Raw genomic sequence first — 26,851 nt, 5'->3', positions numbered from 1 at the left:
AGCCAAAGAAAACTCTGCTTTTTAAAGAGCTCATGTGTATGTGTCAGGCTCACTGGGTAATGTCCCTATGGTAAGGTGGACTGTGCCATCTAACATAGTGTCATCACAGTAGTGGTGTCCTATCAGTCACAGGTTCCACCCACAATCAAAGGAGAGGGGATTACACAAGGGTGAGGGGCATTAGAATGCCGTCTACCAACCATAGCTATTCCATTCTTAGACATTGTTGTGAAGTAACACTTTTGATACAACAGACAGCTTTTCTCCCAGGTATCATCCTGGTCTTCCCTCACTCTTCTTTTTAAACTTCTCTTTTCTTCCTTGAAAATAGTTGGCCTCTTTTCTCTATTTGGTAGCATGTTCGTTCTTGACCTCACCCTTGACTCCCAAGGAAACTGTGAATTTACCTTTTAGAATAGCGTTTCCTAAATCGCCTTCCTTTGTGCTGATTGATGATACAGGAAATGTTGTTTAACTACAGACATCATCGCCGTCATCCCTGTGCTTCAGCTCCCCAGGCCTGAGTATTGAATGTAGGATTTAGCTGCTCAGAGACATCGGCAAGGTGTTTTCCACGTATGTGATCTGCAGATAAACTGCACCTTATTTTTTCACTCTTTCCTCTCTTGCATTAAGATTCAAAGATGTCTCACTGTCTGTGAGTTCAAGAAGAATATTAAACCCTGTATATCTCTCAGTCATTCCATAGCTGGTAACACTGCTAAAATTCCATTTTATCTCACAGCAGGGTCCAGTAGAGAGCATATCAGTAATGAAAAACAGTAATTCAAAGCTGTGTTTTGTTGGAGCATTCTGAAGGCTTACAGATCTGTCTAAAGCAACAGGGGATTTCTCAGGCTGTCTGGAGAACCTGAATAGGTTATAGCTCCAGAAACAACATAATTCTGCTCATATTGGAGTGTAAAGGCTGACACTAGGCAGAAATGGCTAATGGATCTGTGGCCCCCCCCCCCATTTAGGCTTGTTTTTCTTCACAGTGAATAATAGTAATATAATAGTATAATAATACTATTATAACAGTATTGGTCACTGAAGAAGAAAATTTATATGTAACAGCTTTAGTGTTCATTTAGGATTCTTCATGTATAAGGGGAGTTTTGGAATTTATAATTATCTTATAATTTTAAGATAACTAATTCAGAACAAAGATTGGATAGTTAGTTGTCTTTGTAAGAAAAGTTGTAAATTCTTGAGTTCTCATGTTAGATGGGAAAGTAAGAAACGATGTTGACAAGATTCGTATATTGCACCATTTGGATGCAGACAGTTTATCTTTTATTCATTAATTCACTATTTATTAAATGTCTACCATTTACTAGGCTATGTAGTTTGTACTAACAATGGACTCTACCCTTATGGATCCATCCCATGCTCGAGCAGGGGAAGTAGTGTTCTTACAGAAATAGTTGTGGTACCGTGTGGTAAGTGCTGTTAGAGGGGAGTGTAGTGGGTACCCAGAGGGGAGGTTCTCTAATGGGCGGAAAAGGCTTAATCAGGGAGGTGACACTTGAGCAGAGTCTTGAAGGAAGAACAGGAGATTGTGCCAGGCTCGCACGGGGAAGGGGAGCATTCTGGGCAGAGGAAATGGTACTTGCAAGGAATGGAGGCTTTCTAGTCTGCTTGTGTTCATGGGAGAGGGAGCAGTTTGTTAAGACTGGAGCCTAGAAATTGGGTAGGATAGGGAAGAGGTAGGAGTTAAGAGTGGAAAGGGAGGGTGTCCCGTTAGCTCAGCTGGTTAGAGCGCGGTGCTCTTAACATCAAGGTTGCCGGTTCGATACCCACATAGGCTAGTGAGCTGTGCCCTCCACAACTAGATTGAAACAACTACTTGACTTGGAGCTAATGGGTCCTGGAAAAACATAGTTAAAATAAATAAAAAGTTTAAAAAAAAAAAAACAGTGGAAAGGGAATGGTATCCACCTGGTTGTGAATGGTCTTGTGAATGGTTGTGAAAGGTCTCGTGTGAGTTAAGGATTTTGAATGTATCCTATAGACACTCTGGAACTAGTGAAGGTTTTAAGTAGAGACTAATGTGATTAACTTAGCATTGCAGAAAAATAATCCTGAAGGCGGGTTGGAGGTGGGATTGAGAATTAAGGCATGGGGTACCAGAGGCAGCTACTAGTTAGAGACCATGATACAGCCTGTTGAAAAAAAGACCAGGTTGTGTACTATATTCAGGAAGGGATATGTTCCAGAGATTTTCATAGGTCTTCTCTAAAGTGGGGATAATAATAGTTCCTACCTTCAGTGTTGTTATAAAGGGTAAAAGAGTTAATAAATTTAAGGTGTTTAGAGCAGAGCGTGGCACATAGCTAAGTACTGTACGTTAGCTGTTGTAACACCACCGTTACGATATGAGACGTGAGGGAAAGTGTGGCATCAAGAGGAAGCCGAGGTTCTGGCTTGAACAGGTGGTGTACTGTTAGCCCATCCCTGAAGTTTGAGTGATCCCTGTCTGTCTTTGGGAATGAATGTAGGCTGCTAGCTGGATTGCTAACTAGTGCTTACAAGTAACTTATGGAGGAATAGTTACGCTTTCAAAAAATAGAGTTAACTATTCATTGTGCTCATCAAAGAAAAGTAAGAGGGATGCATCCTAGTGAAGAGAGATGCCCATCACTCCTTTTTAATGGGTAAGGATATTTAGACCATGCATTCTCTTTTCTGGTCAGTGTGAAGTACCCTTTTTCTGGTCGGTTTGAATATTTGTCCTTTGTTTTTAAGAACCTCTCCACTTCCCTCTAATTATGTCTGGACAGAATTTATAAGCGAGAAGAATCAAAACCCTGTTTTCTAAAGCTTACTCAACAAGGTATTTTATTAGTAACATGTAGAGACTTTCGAATCAAAGTCAACTTTTGTGAACATTCTTAAAGAATAATAGAAATGACTCAGCAGAGCCTAATTTAGTTCTTGATGGTGCTTTCAAAGGGAGAGCAAAGATCAGTATATACTCAATATATACCGATAACAAAAGATGAATACAAGTCATGTGTATACAGTTTTCTGGCACCCCCAGTATGTTTTATTTAATCCTCAGAATAACCGTGAGAAGGAAATGTCTGTTTTAAAGATGATGAAATTGAGTTTCCGAGCAGTTGAGTAGCTCACTTTGGGAGACACTGCTGATAGGTGGCAGAATTATAATAGAATTTGAACCTAGGCCCAGCTGGTTGCAAAGCCAAATGCTCTTTTCACTGGTGTGCCTTATTTGAATAGCTTTCCTACATGAATGAGGTTTATGCATCCTTCCTCCTTGTCTTTGTGTAGACTATCAGGAAGTGAACTGCTGAATCCCTCACAAATTCCTGTTTTGTACTTATTTATGGGTACTGTGGGAGCGTGTAAAAAATGTATAGGACCTTTGACTTAGGGGTAAACTAGACCATCTCCATTGTCTTCCAAAGGAGGAAACTGAGATCGAGAGAAGTGGAATGGCTTGCCTGATCACAGCTGCTTTGTAACAGATCTGGAATTAGATCCCTCGACTCGGTATTCCAGGTTAAAGGCCTCTTATAAGAGGCCTAAATCACAAACCTTTGTTATGCCTGGTGTTCCTAGAAGATGATATTTGTAAATATAATTTGAAGATTATTTTTTTATCTTTGGCTGTCATCATGTACTGTCAAAGCAGAGTGCTATAAATTATTTACATTCTGGGTGGATCAGATTCATTTGGTCCAGATTCATAGACGTTCTTTTCTTAACTCTCATGCAATGAAGCATGCATGACCTTTGGGGTCTGAGATGCAAGAGAGACTTTCCTTCTGCTAGCTGACAGCTCTGACAGACGCACCTGCGTTCTATCCCATCTGTGTGGAACGGATGGTTGAGTTCTAACTGGGGTGTTAAGAAGCAGAGAGAATGCTCCATGATGGGCTAATCCATACTTCTCTACTGGCCTTTTCCTACGCTTGACATTTTTAGATTTCACTGTACCTCGTTAATTGTTCACACTGGTAGCACTGCTAACAGTTCTGGGCCAGTGGAGCCTGAGTGCTGGATTAAAAGTAAAATCAGTGAAGGGCAGTTGATGATGTGATTGCTAGTGGTAAATCATGGAGCAGCAGTTTGAATGAGAGGTTTAAGGTCTTGTACCTGGGACGGCTGAGTTAGGACATGACTTTGAACTCTGAACACGGTGTAGGCTTGCACATCAGTTTTCTGTGGAGGTAGCTTGGCGTGCATTTTTTTCCTTGGATGAGACCTTATTTAACAGTCAAAGAAACTGAGACTTATAGATGTGGCTTAGCCATAAAGAAACTTTTTTTTTCCATCTAGACACAACTGTTACTTCACCATTTGCTTCTCCTTGCTGGCTGGAAGGTCACCACCGTTAGAATTTCCAGGCGCCAGCCTGGTTGGCCAACTTAATGGAGTAAAATAGTTCTAACTCCGAGTAATGGTGAACTTGGAGCAGGGCCCAGTGTAATTAAACCCCAGAGTAAATTTGATGTTGGTCTTTATTCATTTCAATGAAGAGGCTTGTGGGTGGGGATGTGATAGATTCCGAGCAAAGAAACATAGTGGCTCCATTGCCTCGAATATTGAGTCTACATTAAATTGAAGTAATTCACTAAGAGAAAAGTTTTTCTTAGAAGATGTCATTGACAGGCAGGGTAAAATTTAGGGTATTTCTACATTTATTAAAAGATTGTCCTGTTAGGTTACATATAAATTGTATGATCTCTAATACATACAGTTAAAGACTGTTCGAACGCTTATGGCTTAGAATTCCCCAAAAGACTGCAGATTATATGGCCTTTAGGTAACTCATCTGTTTGTTCCTTTTTCTGCTCTTGTGCGTTCTCTATGTTTTGTTTCCCAGTAGTTAGTGTTTCCTTGGCAAGTGGACTCAAGTTGACTGAAGTGGTAGGCTCCCAAAGGGTAAGGTAAGGAAAGAAAAGTTCAAGAGCTTCCTCTTTTTAGATAGTAAGATAATAAATTTGTGTAGTTTTAAACCACTGAGTTTGTGGAAATTTGTTACAGTAGCAATAGTATCCTCTTAATTATAATCCTAATAATTATAAACTCATAGAAAAGTTAAGACTACAGATAGTACCCTTTACTCATATTCACCTAGTGTTAGTATTTTCCTGTATTTGTTTTATTCTCTCTTTTATGCTTTCTTCCTGAACTACTATAGAGTGCGTTGTGTATGTCATGGCCCTTTACCTCCAAATACTTCAATATGTATTTCCTATAAAATCCGAATTTTTTAAAACATAGTAACATGAAATTTTCAACTTCAATAGGTTTAACATCAATACTTTTGTCTGTGTTTTACCATCCCCATTCTAATTTTGTCCATTACAGCATTTTGTCCCCTCTAGCATAGGATCTAGTCGACTATTAGATGTTGTGTTTAGTTGTTAGGTCTCTTTCATCTCCTTGGACCTGGAACATTTCCACAGCCTTTCTTTGTCTTTATTGACATTGACTAAAAAAAAAAGATAGAATGCTTCTTTAATAAATAATAAATTAAAAAAACCAGAATGCTCATTTGGGGTCTGTTTGATGTTTCCTCACGAGTAGACTGAGGTTATGCATTCCTGGCTAGAACATTGCATAAGTGATGATAAGTCTTTCTCAAAATATCTCATCTAGATATGATGCCCTTTATTGGCAATGTTAATTTTTACACCGTCCAGTCAAGGTGTTGATTAATTTCTTCACTGTATAGTTACTGTTATTTTTCCTTACAACCAGTAAGCAATCTGTGGGTAGACATTTTAAGACTATGCAAATATTCTAATTCTCAACAAAATTTCCCCTTTGATGTAGTATCCTTTGATGATTCTTGCCTGAACCAATCTTTGCTATGATGGTTGCAAACTTATGATTTGCCAACTTCCGTGTTTTCTCTATATTTGCAGCTGACAGTCAGTATTCTGTAAGAAACAACCTTCTCTTCTCATCTATCATTGATATAGAATCATACATTCCTACTTTTTAATAGTTTACAAATTATTCTTAATTATTTTAGTGCTCAAATTGTCCTTCATTTAACTGGTGGTGGAGGGACCCTCACTGGTTCCTATGTTAGTGACATACCTTTCTTCCACCCTTCTCCCCAGTTATTTCCATACTTTCTGGCATAATAAGATATTCCAGGCTTATCTTGTACTTCCCTGTTCCAGCCCTGGAATCAGCCGTTCCTCTAAGACCCCTGGTTCCTTTTAGTGGGAAGTGGTATTTGGTGCTAGGTGTGCTCAGGGTATCTGCTTCTAGGCCCTTTTCTGTGGACAGACCCAGAAAATATATGCATGTATATATACATATATATACATGTACCTATGTATGTATTTGTGCATATACAGTCATCCCTGGCTATCCGCAGGACATTTGTTCCTGGACCCCCTGCTGATACCAAAATCTGAGGATGCTTAAGTCTCTTATGTAAAATGGCTTAGTATTTGCATATAACCTATGTTTGCGTACAGGCTACAACAGGGTATGTCTGTCTACACGTCACTTCATTTGCATGGATTCAGCCTAGTGCTTTGAGTGTGACAAATTTAGTTTTGCTTTTTGAACCGTCTGAGATATTTTTCCCAAATATTTTCAGTCTGCACTTGGTTGACACCTGCGGATACAGAGGGCTGACTGTATGTATTTTAGAAATTGAGAGTTGACAAAAATAGCTCTGATAGCAGTCCATCCCCACAGGATTCTTTCTTGCCTTCTTTCACTCCATATTTTTATGTCCCTCTTTCCACAGTAAGAATCCTGACTTCCAGCATCAGCACTTACTCATTCACTCAATCCTATAATACGTCTAAAATCATTTTGATTTGTTTTGCCCAGACAGCTATAAAAAATAAACCTAATAAAAAGAATTCAGGATTTGTTTGCAGTCCCTACTCCAAAAAAATAAAAAAATAAAAAATAAATAAAACTAAGATATAAAGTTAAATATTGTGTTTATAAATTATTTGGATTAGTATTTCCTTTTTAAACTCCCTCTAAGTCTGGTTTTTGTTATTCATTTTAAATGCAGTTAGGTTTATTTTTAGTTTGCTTTCAACATTTAGCTTTTTCCACCATCCCATCCTGTCGATTTAATTTTATTTTGAATATGTGGAGCATCAACATGTTTCCAAAGTCAAAGCTATACAAAAGGGTATATTCAGAAGTGTCACACATTCTTGAGTCCCACTCTGTCCCTTCATTGCTTTTTGGTTTATTTGTCTTATGTTTGTTTCTTTTTGTAGAACAAGTACATAGGTATATATATGTTTTCTTATTTTCACTTCTTTCTTACACAAATGGTAGCAAACTATCTGCTCTTCTGCACTGTGCTTTTTTCATTTACCATTATGTCCTGAAAATGACTCTGTATCAGTTTACACATGTGTTTATACGTGGTTTTCAACCAGTCTTCTATACTTGGACATTTAGATATTTTCCAGTAATGCGCCTGTATTTTATATTGTTGAAAATATGTGTGTCTTCAAGATAAATTCCCAGAAGTAGGATTCCTCGTTGCATTAGACTGCTTGGGCTGCTATAACAGAATACTACAGACTGAGTTGCTTATACAACAGAGATTTATTTTTTCACAGTTCTGGAGGCTGGAAGTCTAAGATCATGGTGCTGGCAGAGTTAGTTTCTTTTGAAACCTTTCTTCCTTGCTTCCAAACTACTGCCTTCTTGCTGTGTCCTCACGTGGCCTTTTCTCAGTGTGCGCGTGCTCCTGGTATCTCTTCCTCTTTTTATAAAGATACTATTGGATTAGGGCCCCACCCTTAATATGATCTCATTTAACCTTAATTGCATTCTTAAAGGTCCCATTTTCAAATATTGTCACATTGGGAGTTAGGGCTTCATCATGATTTTGGGTGGGGGTGGGGGGACAGAATTCAGTCCATAACACTAGGTGAAAGGCTGAATACTTATGTACCTTTTGTTTTGTTAAATATTGCCAGATTTTCCTCCACAGGGCTTGTACCATTGTATATTTCAACTAGCAATGTGTGAAGTACCTGTTTCCCCCCAGCCTCTCCAATAGAGTGTATTGTCTAGCTTTTGAATTTTTGCTCGTTTGATGGGCATTCAGTGCAGTTTTAATTTGCCTTTTTCATGAGTGAAATTGTACATCTTTCCATATGTTTTGGTCATTTTTATATCTTCATTTCTGTGAAATGTCTGTTTATGTCTCTTGCATATTGTTTAATAATAGCATTTTTAGTCATTTTTTCTCTGATTTTTAAAAGTCCTTTATATATTGGAAATATCCCTTTATCTGTGGTATATGTTGCAAGTATTTTCTTTTAGTATATTGTTTGTCTTTTGACTTTGCTTATGTTTTTTCCCATGTAAGTGCTTTCTGTTTATAAGTATTAGTCTTTTTTCTTATTGCATCTGGATTTCTAGTCTTAGTTTAAAAGCCTTTTTCTACATTCAGATTAGGAAGGAATTCATCCATGTTTTCTTCTTTTTGTAGTTTCATTTTTACATTTTTGTCTTTGATTTGGAGTTTATTCTTGTACATGGTGCAAGGAATGGATATAATTTTATTCTTGTTCAAAGTGGTTGTCCAATTGCCCCAACATAATTTCTTAAGAAAAAACAGATTTTCCTTAGTGATTTGAGATACCACCTTTATCATCTACAAAGATTTCTGTGTGTAAACGGTGTTTTTAACGTTATAGCTTGAAACACCTTTGGGAAGTCATCAAATAGGTAAGATCAAATAGGAGACGACCACTCTTAAACTATTCCATGAATAATTGTCGTCAGGTTGAGTTACAGGTAAAAAGTTGCTCCAAGTTTGCTAGGATGCTCTTAAAAGGAAAAGGCATACACACATTTATGTTTAATAGCTTTATTGAGGTATAGTTTGCATACCAAAAAAATGCACCCATCTTAAAGGTACAATTCAATCATTTTTAGTAAATTTACAGAGTTGGGCAACCTTTACCACAGTACAGTTTTAGAACATCTCCATTAATCCAAAAAGATCCCGGGATTCTGCCTGTTTGCAGTCCCACCTCTGACCCCATTAATCTTTCAGTCTCTATAGATTTGCCTTCTCTGGCCATTTTGCATAAATGGAATCATATAATATGTTATCTTTTGCATCTGGCTTCTTTTACTTAGCTAATGTTTTGAGATTTATCGATACTGTTGCATGTATTAGTAGTTTATTACTTTGTATTGCCCAATAGTATTTCATTGTATGGCTCTACCATGTCTTGTTTATCTATTTCAAACAATTAATGGACATTTGGATTGTTTTTATTTTTTGGCTCTTACTGCTGTGAAATTCAATTGCAAATCTTTATGTGAAAGAAAGTCTTTATGTGAAAACATAGGTTCACATATGTTTCATTTTTCTTGAGTAGAATCTTAGGAGTGAAATGGCTGGGTAGTATTATAAATTCATGTTTAACTTTTTGAGGAAACTGCCAAACTGTTTTCCAAAGTGGCTAAAGTGTTTTACATTCTTCCCAGCAACGTATGAGCAGTTCAGTTTGTGCATATTCTCACCTACACTTGTTATTCTATCTGTTTTATGACAGTCATCATTCTTGTGAGTGTGAAGTGGTATCTCATTTTGGTTTTGATTTGCATTTCCTTAATGACTAATAATGTTGAGCATCTTTTCACATGTTTGTTAGCCATTAGTATATCTTCGTTGGTGAAATGTCCATTCAAATCCTTTGCTCATTTTAAAATTGGATTGCATATCTCTTTATTATTGAGTTTTAAGAACTTTTTATATATTTATATTTATCAGATGCATGACTTGCTAAATGTTTTTCCTACATGTTTTTCTCTTTGGCTTGTCTTTTCATTTCTTAATGGAGTCTTTTGAAGTACAGGTTTTTAATTTTGATCAAGTTCAATTCATCCTTTTTTTTTTAAATCATGCTTTGGTATCATATCTTAGAAAGAAATATTAAAACCACTTTTCTTTTTCACAGAATTATGAGATTTGCTTTATTCTCAGGACTAGTTTAGTGATCAGACTCGTTTATTGTGTGAGCTTGTTGAAATGCATAAGGACTGGCCTCTGGGTGATGGTCACATTGCTCCATCCTCAGCTGGGCAGCTGGTACTAGAGAGGTGAAGTAACAGCGATCAGAGCGCAGGCGTGGGGGCCTGGCTGCCTGGGTTTGAATTTTGGCTTCATCCCTTCCTAGCCGTGTTACTTTGGGAAAGTGGCATTATTTCTGTGTGCCTCAGTTTCATCATCTGTAAAATGTGGATACTACTACTTCCCTCTAGGGCGTTTGCCTATATAAGTACATAGGAAATGCCTGGAACAGAGTAAAGGCTGGAAACATATTAGCTCTTATTACTGAGGGAGCAGTTCTCAATCATAGCTTGAGACGGAATTGTACATATTAGAATCTTTGGGAGGGGAGCTTTTTAACACTTTCCATGCCTTCCTAAACTGACAGATTCTACTGCAGGTTGGCGCAGCTAGGGTGATAAGCGTTGCACTTAGCCTTCCTTGACACATTTAAAGCTGATTGTTCCTTAAAATCGCTTTCATTAAATGAGGCAGTTTGGGTTGATGTATAGAACACAAAACTTTTCATCAGGTGTAAAAATAGCTCAACCTCCATTAACAGAAAAATGAGTAATCGATTAACTCCTTTTTCCAAGACAAAAATTAGGCGGTGTTAGGCAAAACAAGAATAGGATGTAAACTATCTGCATTTGATAAGTACATGTCTCTGCCTTGGGAGTGGTTTATTAGTCCAGAGATCAGATTATGGAATAAGAAATTAGAATTCAAAATAGAATTCCTGTTTTGCTCCTGTTAGATAAGATTCTCAACTTTTTTTCTTGTTTTCATTTGCAGAATGAGTATAATGAAATTTGAGACCTATTTACCTTCAAAAGGGATTCACAATCTGATATGGAACTAGTGTCAGAATATATACGAAATTCTTACAGCTCAATAAAAAGGCAGAAAATAGGCAAAAGATTTGAACATATATTTCATCAAAGGAGATGTACAAATGTCCAACAAGGACATAAAAACATATTCAACATCATAGGTCAACAGGGAAATGCAATTCAAAACCTCTGTGAGACACCACTTTGCACCCACGAGCATGGCTATAATTAAAAAAAGGAAAGTAATAAGTGTTGGCAAAGACGTAGAGAAATAGGAACCCTTGTACATTGCTGCTGGGAATGTAAAATGGTTCATTCAGCTGCTGTGGAAAACAATTTAGTGGTTGCTCAAAAAGTTAAACATAGAATTACTACATGAGTCACCAATTCCACACTTAGGTATATGCCCAAAGGAATTGAAAACATATGTCAAAACAGAAACTTGTACATGAATGTTTATTGCAGCATTATATTTAAGAGCCAAAAGGTGGAAAGAACCCAAATGCCCCTCAAGAGATGAATGGATAAACAAATTGTGTTGTATACATATGATGGAATATGCATATTATTCAGCCATAAACAGGAGTGGAGTACCAATACATACATGCTACAACTTGGGTGAACTTTGAAAACATGCTAAGTGAAAGAAGCCAGACAGAAAAGGTCATATATAGTATGATCCCTTTGATATGCTATATCCAAATAGGAAAATTCAAAGAAACAGAAAGCAAGTTAGAGGTTGTCAGGGGATAGGGGATAGGGAATCGGGGGTGATTATTTAATAGTTTTGGAGTGTTTTTATGAGGTGATGAAAAAGTTTTGAAAATAAAGAGAGCTGGTGGTTGTACAGTACTTAAATACCATTAAATTGTGCACTTTAAAAAGGTTAATTGTATGTGAAATGACTTTCATTTCAATTTAAAAAGGGAGGGGATATGAGTATATTTATGAGTATATTTACCTTTTTTGCTCCTCAGAGACAAAAGTTTTCAAATGCAAGGAACAATGATGCCAGAAAAGGATGATCATATTTAATGTGGCAATTCAATGTGTGGATAGCTCTCCAAATGCATTTTTCACTCATCTCTTTGCTTGGGAGAATTTGTTCTTTACATAGAGTATTTTACCTAAAAATACTGCAAAGATAGAAACCATGTTGTTTACATTATAAAGAATATATTATTTTGGGGGGAAGCCCAGAAGAGGCACAATTGCTCTGGAACTAACAAAGCTGATAAAGGGCAAAAGATATTTTTAGAACCTACATTTAGATGGCATTCTGTTTTTCCCAGACTTGCCATTCTATTAGGCTACCAGTTCCTTTTCTTAAAATAATTTTTTATTGAGAAATTTACATAAAAAAAGTAACCATTTTAAAGTGAGTGATTCAGTGGCATTTAGTGCATTTACAATGTTGCAACTCCCAGCTCTATACCATTTCAAAGTATTTTCATCACCCCAAAAGGAAATCCTGTACCCATTAAGCACATCCTTGCCAGCACGTGTTATTTTCCAAATTTTTTATTATAGCCAGCCTAATGAGTGTGAAATGGTACCTCATGGTTTTGATTTGCATTCCTCTAACTGACTACTGAAGTAAAACATCTTCATGTACTTGTTGGCTATTAGTATATCTTTGGAGAAATGTCTACTCAAGTCCATTATCTATTTTTTAAATTGGGTTCTTTGTCTTTTAGTTGTTGAGTTGTAAATGTTCTTTATATATCATAGATACTAGACTGTTATCAGATACGTGATTTACAGATATTCTCCTATTCTATAGGTTATCTTTTTGCTTTCTTTATTGGGGAATATTAGGGAACAGTGTGTTTTTTCAGGACCCATCAGCTTCAAGTCAAGTCGTTGTCCTTCAGTCTAATTGTGGAGGGTACAGCTCAGCTCCAAGTCCATTTGCCGTTTTCAATCTTAGTTTCAGGGGGTGCAGCCCACCATCCCATGCGGGAATTGAACTGACAACCTTGTTGTTAAGAGCTCGCGCTCTAACCAACTGAGCCATCTAGCCGCCCTCTTTTTACTTTCTTGATAGCGTCCTGTGATACACAGAAGTTTTTAATTTTGATGAAGCTTAATTTGTTTTTTTTCTTTTGTTGAACTTACTATTGGTATCATATCTAAGAATTCATTGCCAAGCCTAAGGTCATGAAGATTTACCCCTATTTTCCTTCTAAGAGTTTTATGGTTTTAGCTTTTATGTTTAGGTCATTGATTCATTTTGATATAATTTCTGTATATAGTATGAGGATCCAGCTTCACTTTTTTGCATATGGATATTCAATTATCTCAGCATCATTTGTTGAAGCGACTCTTTTTCTTCATTAAATTGTCTTGGCACCCTGGTTGAAAGTCAATTGGTCATAAATGTGTGGGCTTATTTCTGGACTCTCAATTCTATTCCTACCATTCACTTTTATATGGCCTGAGTTTCTTTTTTTCTCTCCCATTGATAACAGGATCATGGAGTTGATAACACTATTTTCCAGAATCCCAAAAAACTTCACCTGACAATTGGGATGTTGGTGCTTTTGAGTGAGCAAGAGATTCAGCAGACATGTGAGATGTTGCAACAGTGTAAAGAGGAATTCATTGAGTGAGTAATCCAGAATGGGGAAGGGTGAACACTCATACGGGCTTCTTTTTGGTACATCAGACTTGTTTTGGACTAGGAAGCTGGGTGACATGGGAACAGGTTTTGTTGACTCACCCATTTGTAGCACTTAACATTGGATCATTGTCTGAAAGGTTTAAAATGGATTTAAAGCATATATTTACAAATTTTTATGGAAAGCTTCTACCTTAAATTATACTAGTTCAGTAGGCAAATTCTGTTCTTTAACAGGACATCACATTATTTTCTCCAAAAGAAAATTCTCTTCATTATCTGTGGAAGAATATAGGCTACTGTATTGGTTTTTCTGTGCTGCTGTAACACATCACTACAAACTTGGTGGCTTAAAACAATACAAATTTATTATCATAGTTCTGTGGGACAGAATTCTAATATGGGTTTTACTGGGCTAAAATTAAGGTATTGGCAGAGTTGTGTTCCTTTCTGGAAGCTCTAGGGAGGAATCTATTTCCTTGCCTTTAAAGTCCAGCTTCTAGAGGCCACTCACTGTTAGAGGCTAGTGGTCCCTTTCCTCCATCTTCAGCACTAGGCTAGCAATGTCACATCTCTCTGACCCTTCTTCTGTTGTCATGTTTCTCTCTGCCCACAGTGGGAAAGGTTCTCTGTTTTTAAGGACTCCTGTGATTTGATGGAGTCCAACCAGGTAATCAAGGATAATCTCCTCATCTCACACTCCTTAAATTTAATTGTATCTGCAAAAGTCTGCCATGTGAGGTAGCATATTTACAAATTCCAGAGAGTAGGATGTGGGCATCTTTGGAGAGCCATTGTTTTGCCTACCACAGTAACTCAAACATTATAACATGATCGCCTGGGAAAGTCTTCATTGTATTTCAGAAATTCAGGCTTTAATTTTCTTTTTTTAATACAGGAAATTTTGTGTGAGTCATTGTGAGGGTACCAAAAACTATCCAAGCAATCTGTTTTGGCTCAGGGAAAACATTGCTGTCCTGGGGGCAAAGTTTTTATTATTTTTACTGTAAAATTTAAATTTCCACATACATCTGACCTAATAGCTATATTTCAAAGAATCATTTCTTCTCCCCTTTCCTTTTATTCCTTTTATTTAGGATTCATGAAGAACAAGAGAAATTTGAAAATTGACTCATTTGAATGGTTTTTTAAAAAATTAAATTTTAATATTCATGTCCTATACTGTTGTAACATGGCCTTGTAGAAATGGGTTACTGGGTTCATTGGTAAAAAACACGGTAAAAGGATTAAATTTTTTTTCTCTAGTTATGTTGTATATGAAACTGTGTCATACACGACTTATTTGTGGGCCAGTTCTCCTTTTCCATTAATTGTTTTAAACATATTTTTCTTGAGCAAAATCATAAGCTGATTGGGTTTGCAGTCTGCCTATTCTTTCTGAATTTCAAACAACAAAGAATACTTCTTTGTGTTGTTGGTTCAGTTATGGATGCAGCTGTTTTCTCTCGATCTTACCTGACATTCAAAATAATTTGGTGTTTGTAATTAGATATTTACAATTTTCCTTGCATAAAAGAAAACCTGATGCTTTACCTTACAAAGCAGAGCAATTTTACCTGGTTTAAGAATCAGTACTTCAATTTAGTACCAGATCACTTTTTGCTAAATGAAACTGAAAGCAGCTGCGTTTCCTTGGCTACCATTGGGATAATCCTAAGAATGATTCAAAGGTAGATAAAATATTTGTTTAGAGAAGTATTTTATTTTTATTTTTCTTACTTGATGAAAATTAGGTCACAGGTTTTTAATCACTGAAGGTTTACCCTGAGCTATGTGAGGATTTAGCTAAGTTCCTCTCTTTTATGTCTCTTGGTGCCTTTTGTGACTAAATGCCGAATCGGAGCCCTTTCAGCATCCTGGTTGATGTGCTTTGGCAGTGAAGAGCAGCCTTAATAGTTCCTAAGAATTTTTGACATGACAGGATGAAAACAGTAATTGTAGTTTTTCAAATTCAGCAAAGCTTTTGAAATAGGACAAAGTTACCCTGCCAAAAATCTGCAGTGCAGGCAAAAATTTTTTTGAATATGCTCTTTTCAAAAAGCTGGGAAGATTTGAAACCAGCAAGTAAAATAAGCCTCCCTAACCCTCTTCTCCCACCTTCCTCTCTGCTACACACACTTGTTTAAAAAATATATAATAGACAAAATTAATTTATTTCTGAGAAGGAGGATGAAAATCAGAATTGGCAGTTTGGATTGGTTAAGCAGTGCCTTGTTTCCCAAAAAGGAAGCAATGTCTCCTTAAAAAAAAAAAAAAAGACTTATATTACAGCTCTGGTGAATAAAATGTATCTAACTTATTTCTTTATTTTTTTCTTTGATCTTGATATACTTCAGTAAACAATGGTGTCTCTAACCTGAACCTTTTTTGATGTAACGATCCCAAATTAAAACTTAAAAAATGAAAACATTGAAAATGAATAGACTAGTATATAATGTGCTATAGTTTAATTTGATGGCTTTTTAAATTAAAATATTAAATGTGGCTATCTTGGAATATAATTAAAACTGTGGTGCTATATAGATATTTTAAAGAAATGGGTAGTTGAATATGTGTTTTAAATTTGGGGGTGTTTTTTGAGTTTAAGGATGTTTATTACCTGACGAGAAATAGCACTTTGATTTCAGTTCTTAGGCCAAAGGCTCATGTAGCTGTCTGGATTGTGAATGAATTATTCACAGTGTTTAGTAAACGCTGAAGCTCTGACTGTGTCCCTGGTGACTTTTCTTTGTAAGATGTAGAACACAAACAGTGCAGTGGCTCTGAGTGTATAGCCTGACAAGTATGCAGCACTTCCATAGCTCTAGTATCACTCTACTTGTACCTAAGTGTTTCCAGTAAGCCTGAGGGAAAAGCAAATAAGAAGTTAAAAAGGGACAAGAAGGAGGGTCGAAGAAGAGGAAAAATACCCATGGACAAATGTTAGTTCCTCATTATTGCCTCAGATGTCACTCAGTTGTAAAATATATCACTGGCATCCCAGGTGGAATAGTTTAGTCACCAAGACAAAAAGCATTTATCCAGCAAACCAGTACATTGGGTTTCTCTTTTGCTCTTTAATCTCCCTCTTGATAAATCCTAATAATAGGTTGAAAGAATTTCTGTTTCTGCTCATAAGGAAGGCTGTGGATCCCATTTCATTTTTTTGTTCTTGGTAACCTAGCTAATTTCAGGGATTTGAGGTATTTTATAGTGAGGACATATATACAAAAGAAGTGTTAAAGTCAGAGAGCTCAGAAATCATAAAGATGTAATGGGGAGAAAATTCTACCTGAAAACCAAGGCAATATTGTACTTGAACATTAAAATTTAGTGCTGTTTTCGATCACCAGTATACCTGAACTAAATGCAAAGAAGAAACACAGCTATTATTATAGTTCTGATCTGATAAAAAGGAACATAGCAATTTTTTAGATGAGAATTTTTTTCTGGTTCTCAATCCAAGAAAAACTTGTCATGTAAATCTTAACATAAATAACCCAGAATGATGACAAGCAGTGTCTTCGCCAGGTGTTTTGCAGAAGATACAAAAACATTGTTTACGTGGCTCTTTCTTGTATTGACCTCTAGAAATTGAGGATATAACATTAAATCTTAACTCAGTAAAAACATTTTAGTGGGACACTAAACTAATACTGTAGTGCTTTCTGGTGAACTATATGCAGGGTTAGAAATGAAAAATGTAGAGGAAAGTACGGTTAGTATTAAATTGTTTTTTGTTTTTTTTTTCAAATAAGTTTTGTTGACGGCACTTTGATAGGATTGAATGGCAGTCTTTCATATTGAATTCTTTGGCTATTACGTACTTGGAATGGAGATACACTGTATTGTTGATTGAAGCTACAGGTCTCAGACAATAGTTCAGAGCTTGGCTTGTGTTTTTAGAATATCCCACTTATTAGAGGTGGTTACAGGGATACTTATGATCAAGGTTATACTTTTTCTCTATCAGATATCTATCTAAAATAGTTCAGTTATTTAGTTTCTTACTGAGAAAAATTCTGGTCTTGTGTAATAGCACAGCCTTGAAGTTTTAAGAGAATGCTTTCCATTAGGGTTCCTAGGCTACAGAGAGTCTTTTATGGCCTTAGTTCAATATTAAGAGAACTTTTTTGTTTTGCTTTTTTGGAATTGTCTTTTGGTGGATCCTAGCATTCTTTTGTCTTTGAGCCAGTACCACATTTTACTCAGTAAGGATACAGGCGTGTGTCCAGATTCTTCTCAGAATTGTCCAGAACAGTTTCTCCCTTTATAGTAGAACATCCAATCAATGTTTACCAGAGGTTTATGAAGTACCCATTTTATATAAGGCACTGTGCCGAGTGCTGGGGATACAGGAGTGGACAAGATGGATATAAGGTCACCCCCTCACGGGGCTTGGAGAAGGCTCTGTGTGGTGACCTATTATTAGCTGGCTTTCAGCCTGGCACAACAAACCCTTTTCTGGTTGAAGTACAAGTCTATTTAAGGTGTCTGGGAAGGAAGCAGGATAGTGGGTTTTACTTAACATAAAAATAATACATGTTAGTTTTAGAAAAGCCAAAAATTGCAGCTAAAACAAAAATATCACTTGTAATCTTACCACCTAAATTACCGTTAATACTTTGGAGTGTATACTGCCACATTTTTCATATGAATATGTAATTTTTGAGGTATAATTTAAAATGCACAGATGTTAAGTGTAGTTGATGAGTTTTAACAGATGTATACACACATGTGACTGCACCCAAATCAGGACGTGAAACTTGCCATCACCTTGTAAAGTTTCTTCACGACTTTGCCATGGAATTCACTTACCTGGCAAGTATCTACTGTTCTCATTCTTATTATCACAGATTAATTTTGCTTGTTATTTAATGTCATGGGTATTGAAACATTCAGTATATACACTTTTATTTGGCTTCTTTCGCATATATATTTTTTAATTTTAGCTTTTTAATGGATAACACATTTACAAGGTTCAAAATTTTAAAAGTCCAAAAAGATATGCAATGAAGTTTCCTTCCCACTGCTATCCCACCAAGCACTCTGCTTTCCTTTCTAAATGTAACAGATGTTAGAAGTGTTTTTGTATCCTTCAGAGATTTTATGTACGTTCAAGCAAATACCCAGTGTGCCAAAAAAATGTGTACACATGACTTGTATTCATCTTTTGTTATCAGTATATATTATTACAATTTTAATACAGTTTGTCCTTTCTTAAAATGTGTATACACTTTTTTGGCACCCTTGTAGGTATGTGTGTGTGTATGTGTGTGTGTATACATATACATATATATACACACACACACATACATATATACATATATATATGTATTTTATATATATTGTGTATTTTTTCTTATCCCCATCTTTTGCATAAATAATAGTATAGCATGCACATTGTTGTATACCTGTTTTTTAAACCTAAAAAGATAATCATTGCATATCAGTACCTGGAAAGCTTCCTTAGCCTTGAGTGGCATATTTATTGCTCATAGTATGTTGATTATTCCATCAGTCCTATGTTATTGGACATTTAGTCTGTTGTTAATCTTTTGCTACTGCAAATGATTCCTCAGTCAAAACTGTATCGCATCATATCAGGAGGCACATGCTATTTGGCTGTTTCCTTTTCGTGTGCATGATAAGCTTGACCAGTGGGATTAGCAGTGGTTAGCCTGATCCATTGTTTATAGAGCGCTCCTTTCTAGGGATCTCTTTGTATTTTCTCCAGTCTTTTCCCTTAGTTTTAGCAGCCATTGGTGATCTTGCCTAGATCTATTTTTCATCAGGGGTTGCAAAATGGTGATATTCTAATTCTTTCATTAATTCTGCAGTTAGCAGTTGGAATTCTTCTGTAAAGAACTTTCCTTTATCAGCTATCGTCAGATATGTAGCTGAATTCATAATTATTTCTTTAGAGTTAGCTCCTAGAAATTTAATTGTCTGGGCAAAGCGTTTCTCTTTTTGAAGGCTTTTAATAAATATTGCCAAATTGCTCTTAAGAATGTAATATCAGCTTACACCTTCACCATTGTAACATGAGTGAAATACTGTTTGCAAGTTGTAGAAATAATGACATAAATCCTCAGAGATGGGCAACACAGTGTCTTTGTCAATCAGAACTGTCATTGCTTGGCTTTCTCTTAGTGCTAGTAAGGCTTTGTGAATACTAGTGTTTCTAGTTTGTGTGCATTAGACATGTATTCATTTTGAAATTAGATAACGTTAGTTAAAAAACCCAACAACTTCATTTTTGTAAAGTTTGACTATGTATAGTAACCATATTTCAAAATATAATAGCCTTCTTAGCTTAAATGATTATAAAATTCTAATGTTTTTTCCTTTGCAGCGACATTACTGGAGGCAAACCCCTGGAAGTAGAGATGAAAGGGATAGAATACATGAACGATGACCCGGGCATGGTGGACGTTCTTTATGCCAAAGTCCATATGAAAGATGGCTCCAACAGGTATGTTTCTGAAATACTTCTTTGTTTCACTCAGGAGGTGCCTAAAAGCATCCCTGGAAATTCAACTAGTTTTGATTCCTTTTCTTTGCGATCTTAGTGTTTGTAAAGAGTGTTTCAATTCTTTTTTTTTTTTTTTTAAATAGCAAGCTGATACCTTGAAACAGGAGTCTGTTGTAGGAAAAAGTATTAGACTTTTAGTCTGATAATTATTGAGTTTCTTGGATAGTGGATATTGGTAGTGGCAATCTGGTTTTTATAGAGTTCAGTGTATCCTTCATGTTTTCCAGGATAACGGGAGGCAGGGAGGCATTTTAGGATGGTAGTTTCAAAGGTGAATTAATGCAGATCTAGTGAAGACCAGGATAAAGTGGTGATGATAACTACAAATGTCATAAAATTATTAGTATTAAAATAATCTCTATAAAATATTTAGAACAGTGCTTGGCACATGCTGACATCAAAACATATATCAAAAAATGCTTACTATTTTTCAAATTGTTAATTATTACCACACATAGATCCTTTTTGGGGATTCTCAGTCTGCAACCCAGGCTATTTCTGAGGCTAGCCTAGGCAACTAGAACCATTTCCAATGTTAATACCATTTATCAGTCTACTCAAGGCCTTTGGTGTTCAGAGGAACCCAGCTTGAGTTAGAAGTTTGTTTTTGTATGGTCTTTTCATTGGGGCAGGATAGTACAGAGCTCACACTGAACCAGAAATCCTCTAGAGAAAACCTGTGTCTCCAGGCAGGCCCCCAAATTGATTTGCTTTCCTAGAGGATCCCTTGTAAGGTTTGTCTTATCTCAATTTGAATTGATAATCTCTCTTATCTCCCATTACAGTTCAATTAGAAGTGAAATTTGAGGGGAAAAGAAGAAAAATGGTATAGAATAAGTTTTTTGTATGTTCTGGACCAGATTTTTCTTTTGCTAGATACCTGGCATGTGCCTAAAGGGCATACTGATCCTGCGCTAAAAACTAGGAACACGTTGTTACTTTAATAGGAGATCATATGCTAGGACATCCCAAAACATTTCTACCGGGTTCAAATTTGATACCTGTATGGATCATTGACTTTGTGTTCTAAGTCATAACTATTCAAATACGTTCACCATGTTGTAAAACTACTATGCATGGGGTAGATTACTTTTGAACTTTGTGAACAGAAATAGTGAGATAGCAGTTCTCAAACCTTTTGGTCTCATAATCTCTTATTTCTTAAAAATCACTGAGTACCCCAAAGAGCTTTTGTTTATATGGGTTATACCTATAAATATTTACTTTATTAGAGATTAAAACTGAGAAAGTTAAGATTTGTTAATTCATTAAAAATAATAGTAATAAAATAATTTTTTAATATGAATAACATATTTTTTCATGAAAAATCACTCTATTTTCCAAACCAAAAAAATTTAATGAGAAGATAGGCATTGTTTTACATTTTGGTAAATTAATAGAAGACAGCTGAGTTTTCATTTCTGCTTCTCTGTTCAATCTATTGCAATATGTTGTTTTGATTGAAGTATATAAGAAAATCTGGCCTCATGTAAAAATGTAGTTGGAAAATTGAGGAGTACTTTAATGGCCTTTTTAGATAATTGTGGATATTTGACACTAAAATAAAACTTGACATCATAAAGGTCTTAAAATGTCAGTTGCAGTGTGAAATCTGAAACTGTATCAATGACTATTTCATACTCTTGTTATATTAAAATCCAGTGGTCTATCCTGTAGTTTGCCTAGATCTTCAACTCATGTTAAAACTTAAAATTTTGTAACATTGGTCTTTTAGAAAATGTTGTTTCACTGAGTTACACAGATTGTCCAAATGTTGACACATTTTCATTATGTAATATTGAAAATACATGTTAATATCACTAATTTAATCAAAATCTTTAAGTATTGAGGGAGCTGTCAAGCTCATGTTGACAGATAAATGTTTTCTAAAATTCAGATTTTCATTTGAAAACTTAAATTTTATGATTGGCAGAAAATACTGGCCTTTTTTTTCCTTTAAGTTCTTTTTTGTAAAAATGTCTACCAAATAGCCAAGTCTGAATAACCATAATTTGTCTGTCAGTTGTTCTTTCAAGTCAAAACTGTGTTGCATGGACAAGGAAGCTAGTTCAGCTCACAACTCAGACAGCCCCACAAGTACGGACCCTCTAGGCACCTGTCTATTTCAGTATGTAGCCTAAGTGCTTTATACATACTGCCAATTGCATCACAGAAGATTAAAAGGACTCAAGCACTGAGATTTAATCAAATTAATTTTAATGCACATGAAGGATAAATGAAACTGGCTTTTTTTATTTTAAAAACGGTGACTGCATAGTGAAGAATGTGCTACTAGTAGTAAGTACAAGTTGATGCTGCTGCCTTTATTCGTGTTAAGGTGCTCGCAGTTGTACCTGCCATTGCCTTTGTACCATCAGTGCAGATGCCATTGCGGTGAGAAAGGTAAATAATATCAGCTAACTAGCATAAAAATGGTTTTGACCTCCTGGACCCTCTAAAAGAGTCTCTAGAAGGTCCATAGACCAGGCTGTGACAAACCTCTGATCTAAGTAGGATTTTATTTCTGATATTTAAGATTGCATTGTTTCCGGGGAATTTGTAACTAATTTTTGTTCAGCTATTATTCTTGACTGGTATGGTACTTAGATTGTATTAGCTCCATTTTATCTTCACGACATCTGTATAAGATAGATACTATTATAACGTCCATTTTATCAGGGAGGTTCAGAGAGCTTAAGTAACGACTAAGGAACACATATTAATAGATAGCTCTGAACCCCTCTGCCATAATAAAGAAGATTTTCAGTGTGCGTATGCTAAGGTGAGTAGGATAGACTGTGTTCCAATTTTTATTCCTAGAGTAAAATGGAAAATTGTGACCCACTTTTTTTTTAAAGTGGTAAAGTTTACATAACATAAAATTCATTCCATTTAAAAATTCCATAACCATTTAAAAGTATATAATTCAGTGTGTCTACATAAGAATGTCCAAACCTGTAGAGAATTTTTATAAGAGTTTATTTGAGCAAAACTGATGACGTACACCAGGGAGCAAGATCGCAAATATTCTGGAGAATAACAGTTTTGCAGCTTCTTTTATGTATTGAGAATTAAGGAGGGAAATAAGGAAGATTACATGGAGGTGGGAGAAAGCAAGTCAGGGATTGGATTATAGGATACTTAACAAGGTTATGTGCTGTCTTGAGGGTTAACACCCGCTTGGAGGGGTGTTACTTCTGGTATTTCAAAGGTGTATTAACCTAGATGCACAAGAACAATGGACAGGGCTTGATTTAAAAGCTTTCATTAAAGACTTTACAGGCATGAGGCCTACCCACCATGACCTGCCCAGTTAGGAATTTAGGATTAGATCACCCTTTGAGGTTGCTTTCCATAGAACTTCTTTCTTTCCCCGTCCATACTAGCAACTATTAGCCTACTGACTGTCTCTATAGATTTGCCAATTCTGGATATTTCCTATGAATGGTACCATAAAATATATGGCCTTTTGTGTCTGGCTTTTTTCACTCCACATAATGTTTTCAAGGTCCATCCATGTTGTAGCATGTATCAGTACTTGGTTCCTTTTTATGGCTGAATAATACTCCATTGTATGGAAATACTAAATTTTGTTTATCCATTCATCAGTTGATGGACATTTGGGTTGTTTCCACCTTTTGGCTGTTGTGAATAGAGCTGTTTTCAATTCTTTGGGTTGACTCACTTTTTAAGTGTATTGAAGTCATAGTTTTAATTTCCTTGATTAACCTTGTAATTTTATAGGGCATCACAGCGACTCAGCCTGACTTCTGTTAATTTGTTTCCTTATCCTCTGTAATGGTATTTGCTTAATTTTTGCCAGTATTAGTGTAAACCTTTCTGTTTTAAGATTAATATCTGTGATAGTCTTACAGACCTGCAGTTAACATAAAGCTATATGAAAAATGTACATGGAATTACAGTGTTTCATGAAATAAAGTAGTGAATATTTCCTAATTTAGGGCTTCAAGTCTGTTTTAACATATATATGGCATAGGCCCCAGTTTTGATTTACCGTATTCTAGTGGCCCCTCAGAGGGAAAAGAGTGGTCACTGAGAAAGAATAATAAAATCATTACCTTGAGTGTTTCCACTGGACATGTTTACCTTTTGCTTTTAGACCCTTAGTTCTGTAGAAGGTCTTCAAGTGTAGAGAACAGTAGGTTTTTGAGATTTGATAACCTAAAAGTAAAAGGGAGAGGTCAGTGTGAGAAGCAATAAGCATTTTTTTGAGATTCAAAAGAATATTTAGGAAGCACTGATTCAGGCAGAAACCCAAATAGTGTTCCTGATTTAGGAAGGCAAGGGAAAGGATGACAATTACACCAGTTACATCAGTAGAAGGAAGGCATTTCTGTAGGTGCAGATAAGCTAACACAGTGATGCTAATTCTAAAGAATGTTTTTAATTTTCAGTCCAGTAGTCATAATATCTGCTTTATTGTTATCTTTGCAAACAGTTGTTTGGGGTACAGCATTGCTTTAAACTCAATCCAAAGGTTATTTTGCACAGTTTTAACATTCCAAAGGTTTGAGGAGTAGGACTCGCAAGGCAGTTCCTCTGGGATGATGACAGCTCCAACTCCATTTTAAAGTGGCTCCATTTATATTATTTTTTACAGATTGGAAGAAAAATAAGAGCTGTAGAAGCTAAGTGTCTTTTGAAGACAGTGCTCAGGCATAATTTGTACCCACATTAATGGAGGGGTAAGGGCTCAGAAGGTTGAAAACACCCTTTATTTTCCCACAGATCCAGCTCTTAAAATTTTGCATACTTCCTGTTGTCAAGGCCTTGTAAGTTGAAAATTCTTGTGAAATGTCCATTGACTCCATTAGTGTGATCAACCAAGAACATTTTTGAGTAATTTCCATCTCTCTTATTATTCTATTTCCTCTTTTTTGTTGCCCATTCCTCCTTCACAAGAGACACGTTTGTGTTATTACTTCAAAAAGATTTGTAATTTCCCCTCCCTAAATCTCCAGCGTCTGAGGGTCTTGTATACCTCTTATTTAATTTCAATATTAAAACTATTTGAATGCCTCCTTTGTGCAAAGTTTTTGCAAGGCTATGTAAATTGATACAGAATTGAGTAAGACATGACCCTGGTTTTAAGGAACAGTCAGTCTTTTGCATTTCTTCGTAAAAAGACATGGCTCAACGCAAGAGACATGGGAGAGAGACCATGGTGTCATAAAAATACAAACAGTCAACTTTCTTTGTGTGATTTCATATATTTTAAATCAGAGAGTCCCTTAAAATGATTGACTGTGAAGTGCCTCATCTTTAAAAGGATGGAGCCACTTAGATCAGATTTTTGTTCTCGAAAGTGCTCGGACAGTGTAGCTACACTTATCGATGCATCCTTGGGTTTGGTAAATTTGGAATGACTGGGTTGGAATTTGTGTTCAATCTTTTATTTACTCATTGTTTAGTAGTTAGCTGTTGCTAAGACCTAAGTGTTGAACATGTGGCTATTCTGTTCTGTCTGTTACTGTCTCAAGACTCCACTTTTGCCCCTCTCAGAATGGCCTTCTCGCATTTTACTGAGCACGGGAAGCCAATTCATCAACTTCCTTACTTTTACCTTCCTTCACAGTCTATCTGTTTTCATCAAACCCACTCCACTCAATTTCACTCTCTCTCTGAAAAACGGCACAGATCATCTCTGATGAGGCTAATCCCTTTATTTATGTTCGTGACCCCATTCCTTCTTATCTCCTCAGAGACCTGGCACCATGAGTTACTTCACTCTACAGGGCATTTACAGTCCCCTTTTCCTTCAGGCGTTTTTCCAATGCCCAGTATGTGAGGTACAGTAGACCCTAGGGCTCTGTCTTAACGAGGAAGCAGATGTCAGTAATTAGGGTCCGCTGGGGTGACGGCTGTGATTGAGGTTCTAGGGGTGCATAGGTGGGCAGCAAAACTATGTCCCTGTGTGGGCAAATTTTGTAAAGGAAGGCTTCAGAGAGGAGGTTTATTGGCTTAAGAAGGAGTTTGCAGGCTGAGGGAGTAGCATTTTAGAAAAATGGAATAAATAGCAAGTGCAGATATAGAAGCACTATTATATACCATGTAAAGGAAGTTGGATTTTCATTTGGTCCTTTGTTTATTCAACAAAAATTTATTGAATACCTGGTGTGTGCCAGTCACTGTGCTAGGCTACGAATATAGGATGGTGAATAGAGCCAGACACAGTCAGTGCCCCCGTGTAGTTTACAGACTAATGGAGAAAACAGACATTAACAAATGACACGTAAGTCCATAATTGGAAAGTATGATAAAGACAAAGCAGAGGGAATATGGTGCTCGAGTAAAGAGAGAAAATATCGTGGCGCTTTAAACTGGGGGTCGGCCTGATCAAGGAAAACCTCTGTAAGGAATTGATATTGAATTGAGATCTAAAGGAGTGGGAGTATACAGGCAAAGGGGGTAGGAAGGTTCCCCTCATCCTTTGTTCCAGGCAAAAGAAAATTCGGCAAAAGCCATGAGGCAAGAAAAAGCCTAGCAAATTCCAGGTATGGATTTAGCATAATGAGGGAGAGAGAGAATGACATGAGATGGCCAGGTGAAGAAATTAGCGGGTCTTGGATTGAGGCAGTAGCAATAGATAAGAAAAAAAGATTAAATACAAGTAAAGTAAATAACAAGAAATCCATATCAGAATCAATCGTAATGGAACTGCAGAACACTAAAGACAAGAGAAGATCTTATAGAAGTCACCTACAAAACTTCTCAGGATCCACAACAGAACCCAAAAGACAGCAGAATATTTTTTAGAGAAAATAATGGTCAACCTGGAATTGTGTACTAAGAAAAAA

The 26,851-nt window shown here is 36.2% G+C and overlaps 1 protein-coding gene across 5 annotated transcripts in view; it reads left to right on the top strand.

The window, feature by feature from the left end:
- Positions 1–26,851, top strand: part of ASCC1 (activating signal cointegrator 1 complex subunit 1) — a 91,010-nt gene that overhangs the window by 20,570 nt on the left and 43,589 nt on the right. For all 5 annotated transcript variants that reach the window (XM_074339572.1, XM_019745952.2, XM_019745949.2 and 2 more), the window contains exons 6-7: positions 13,350–13,486; positions 19,854–19,973. In XM_074339572.1, the coding sequence (XP_074195673.1) occupies positions 13,350–13,486; positions 19,854–19,973 (257 nt within the window). The remainder of the gene's footprint in view (positions 1–13,349; positions 13,487–19,853; positions 19,974–26,851) is intronic.

Source organism: Rhinolophus sinicus, linkage group LG07, assembly GCF_036562045.2.
Source record: "Rhinolophus sinicus isolate RSC01 linkage group LG07, ASM3656204v1, whole genome shotgun sequence".
Lineage (NCBI taxonomy): Eukaryota > Metazoa > Chordata > Mammalia > Chiroptera > Rhinolophidae > Rhinolophus > Rhinolophus sinicus.
Note: the sequence above shows the minus strand (reverse complement) of the source record. Positions and strands in the feature narration are given on the sequence as shown.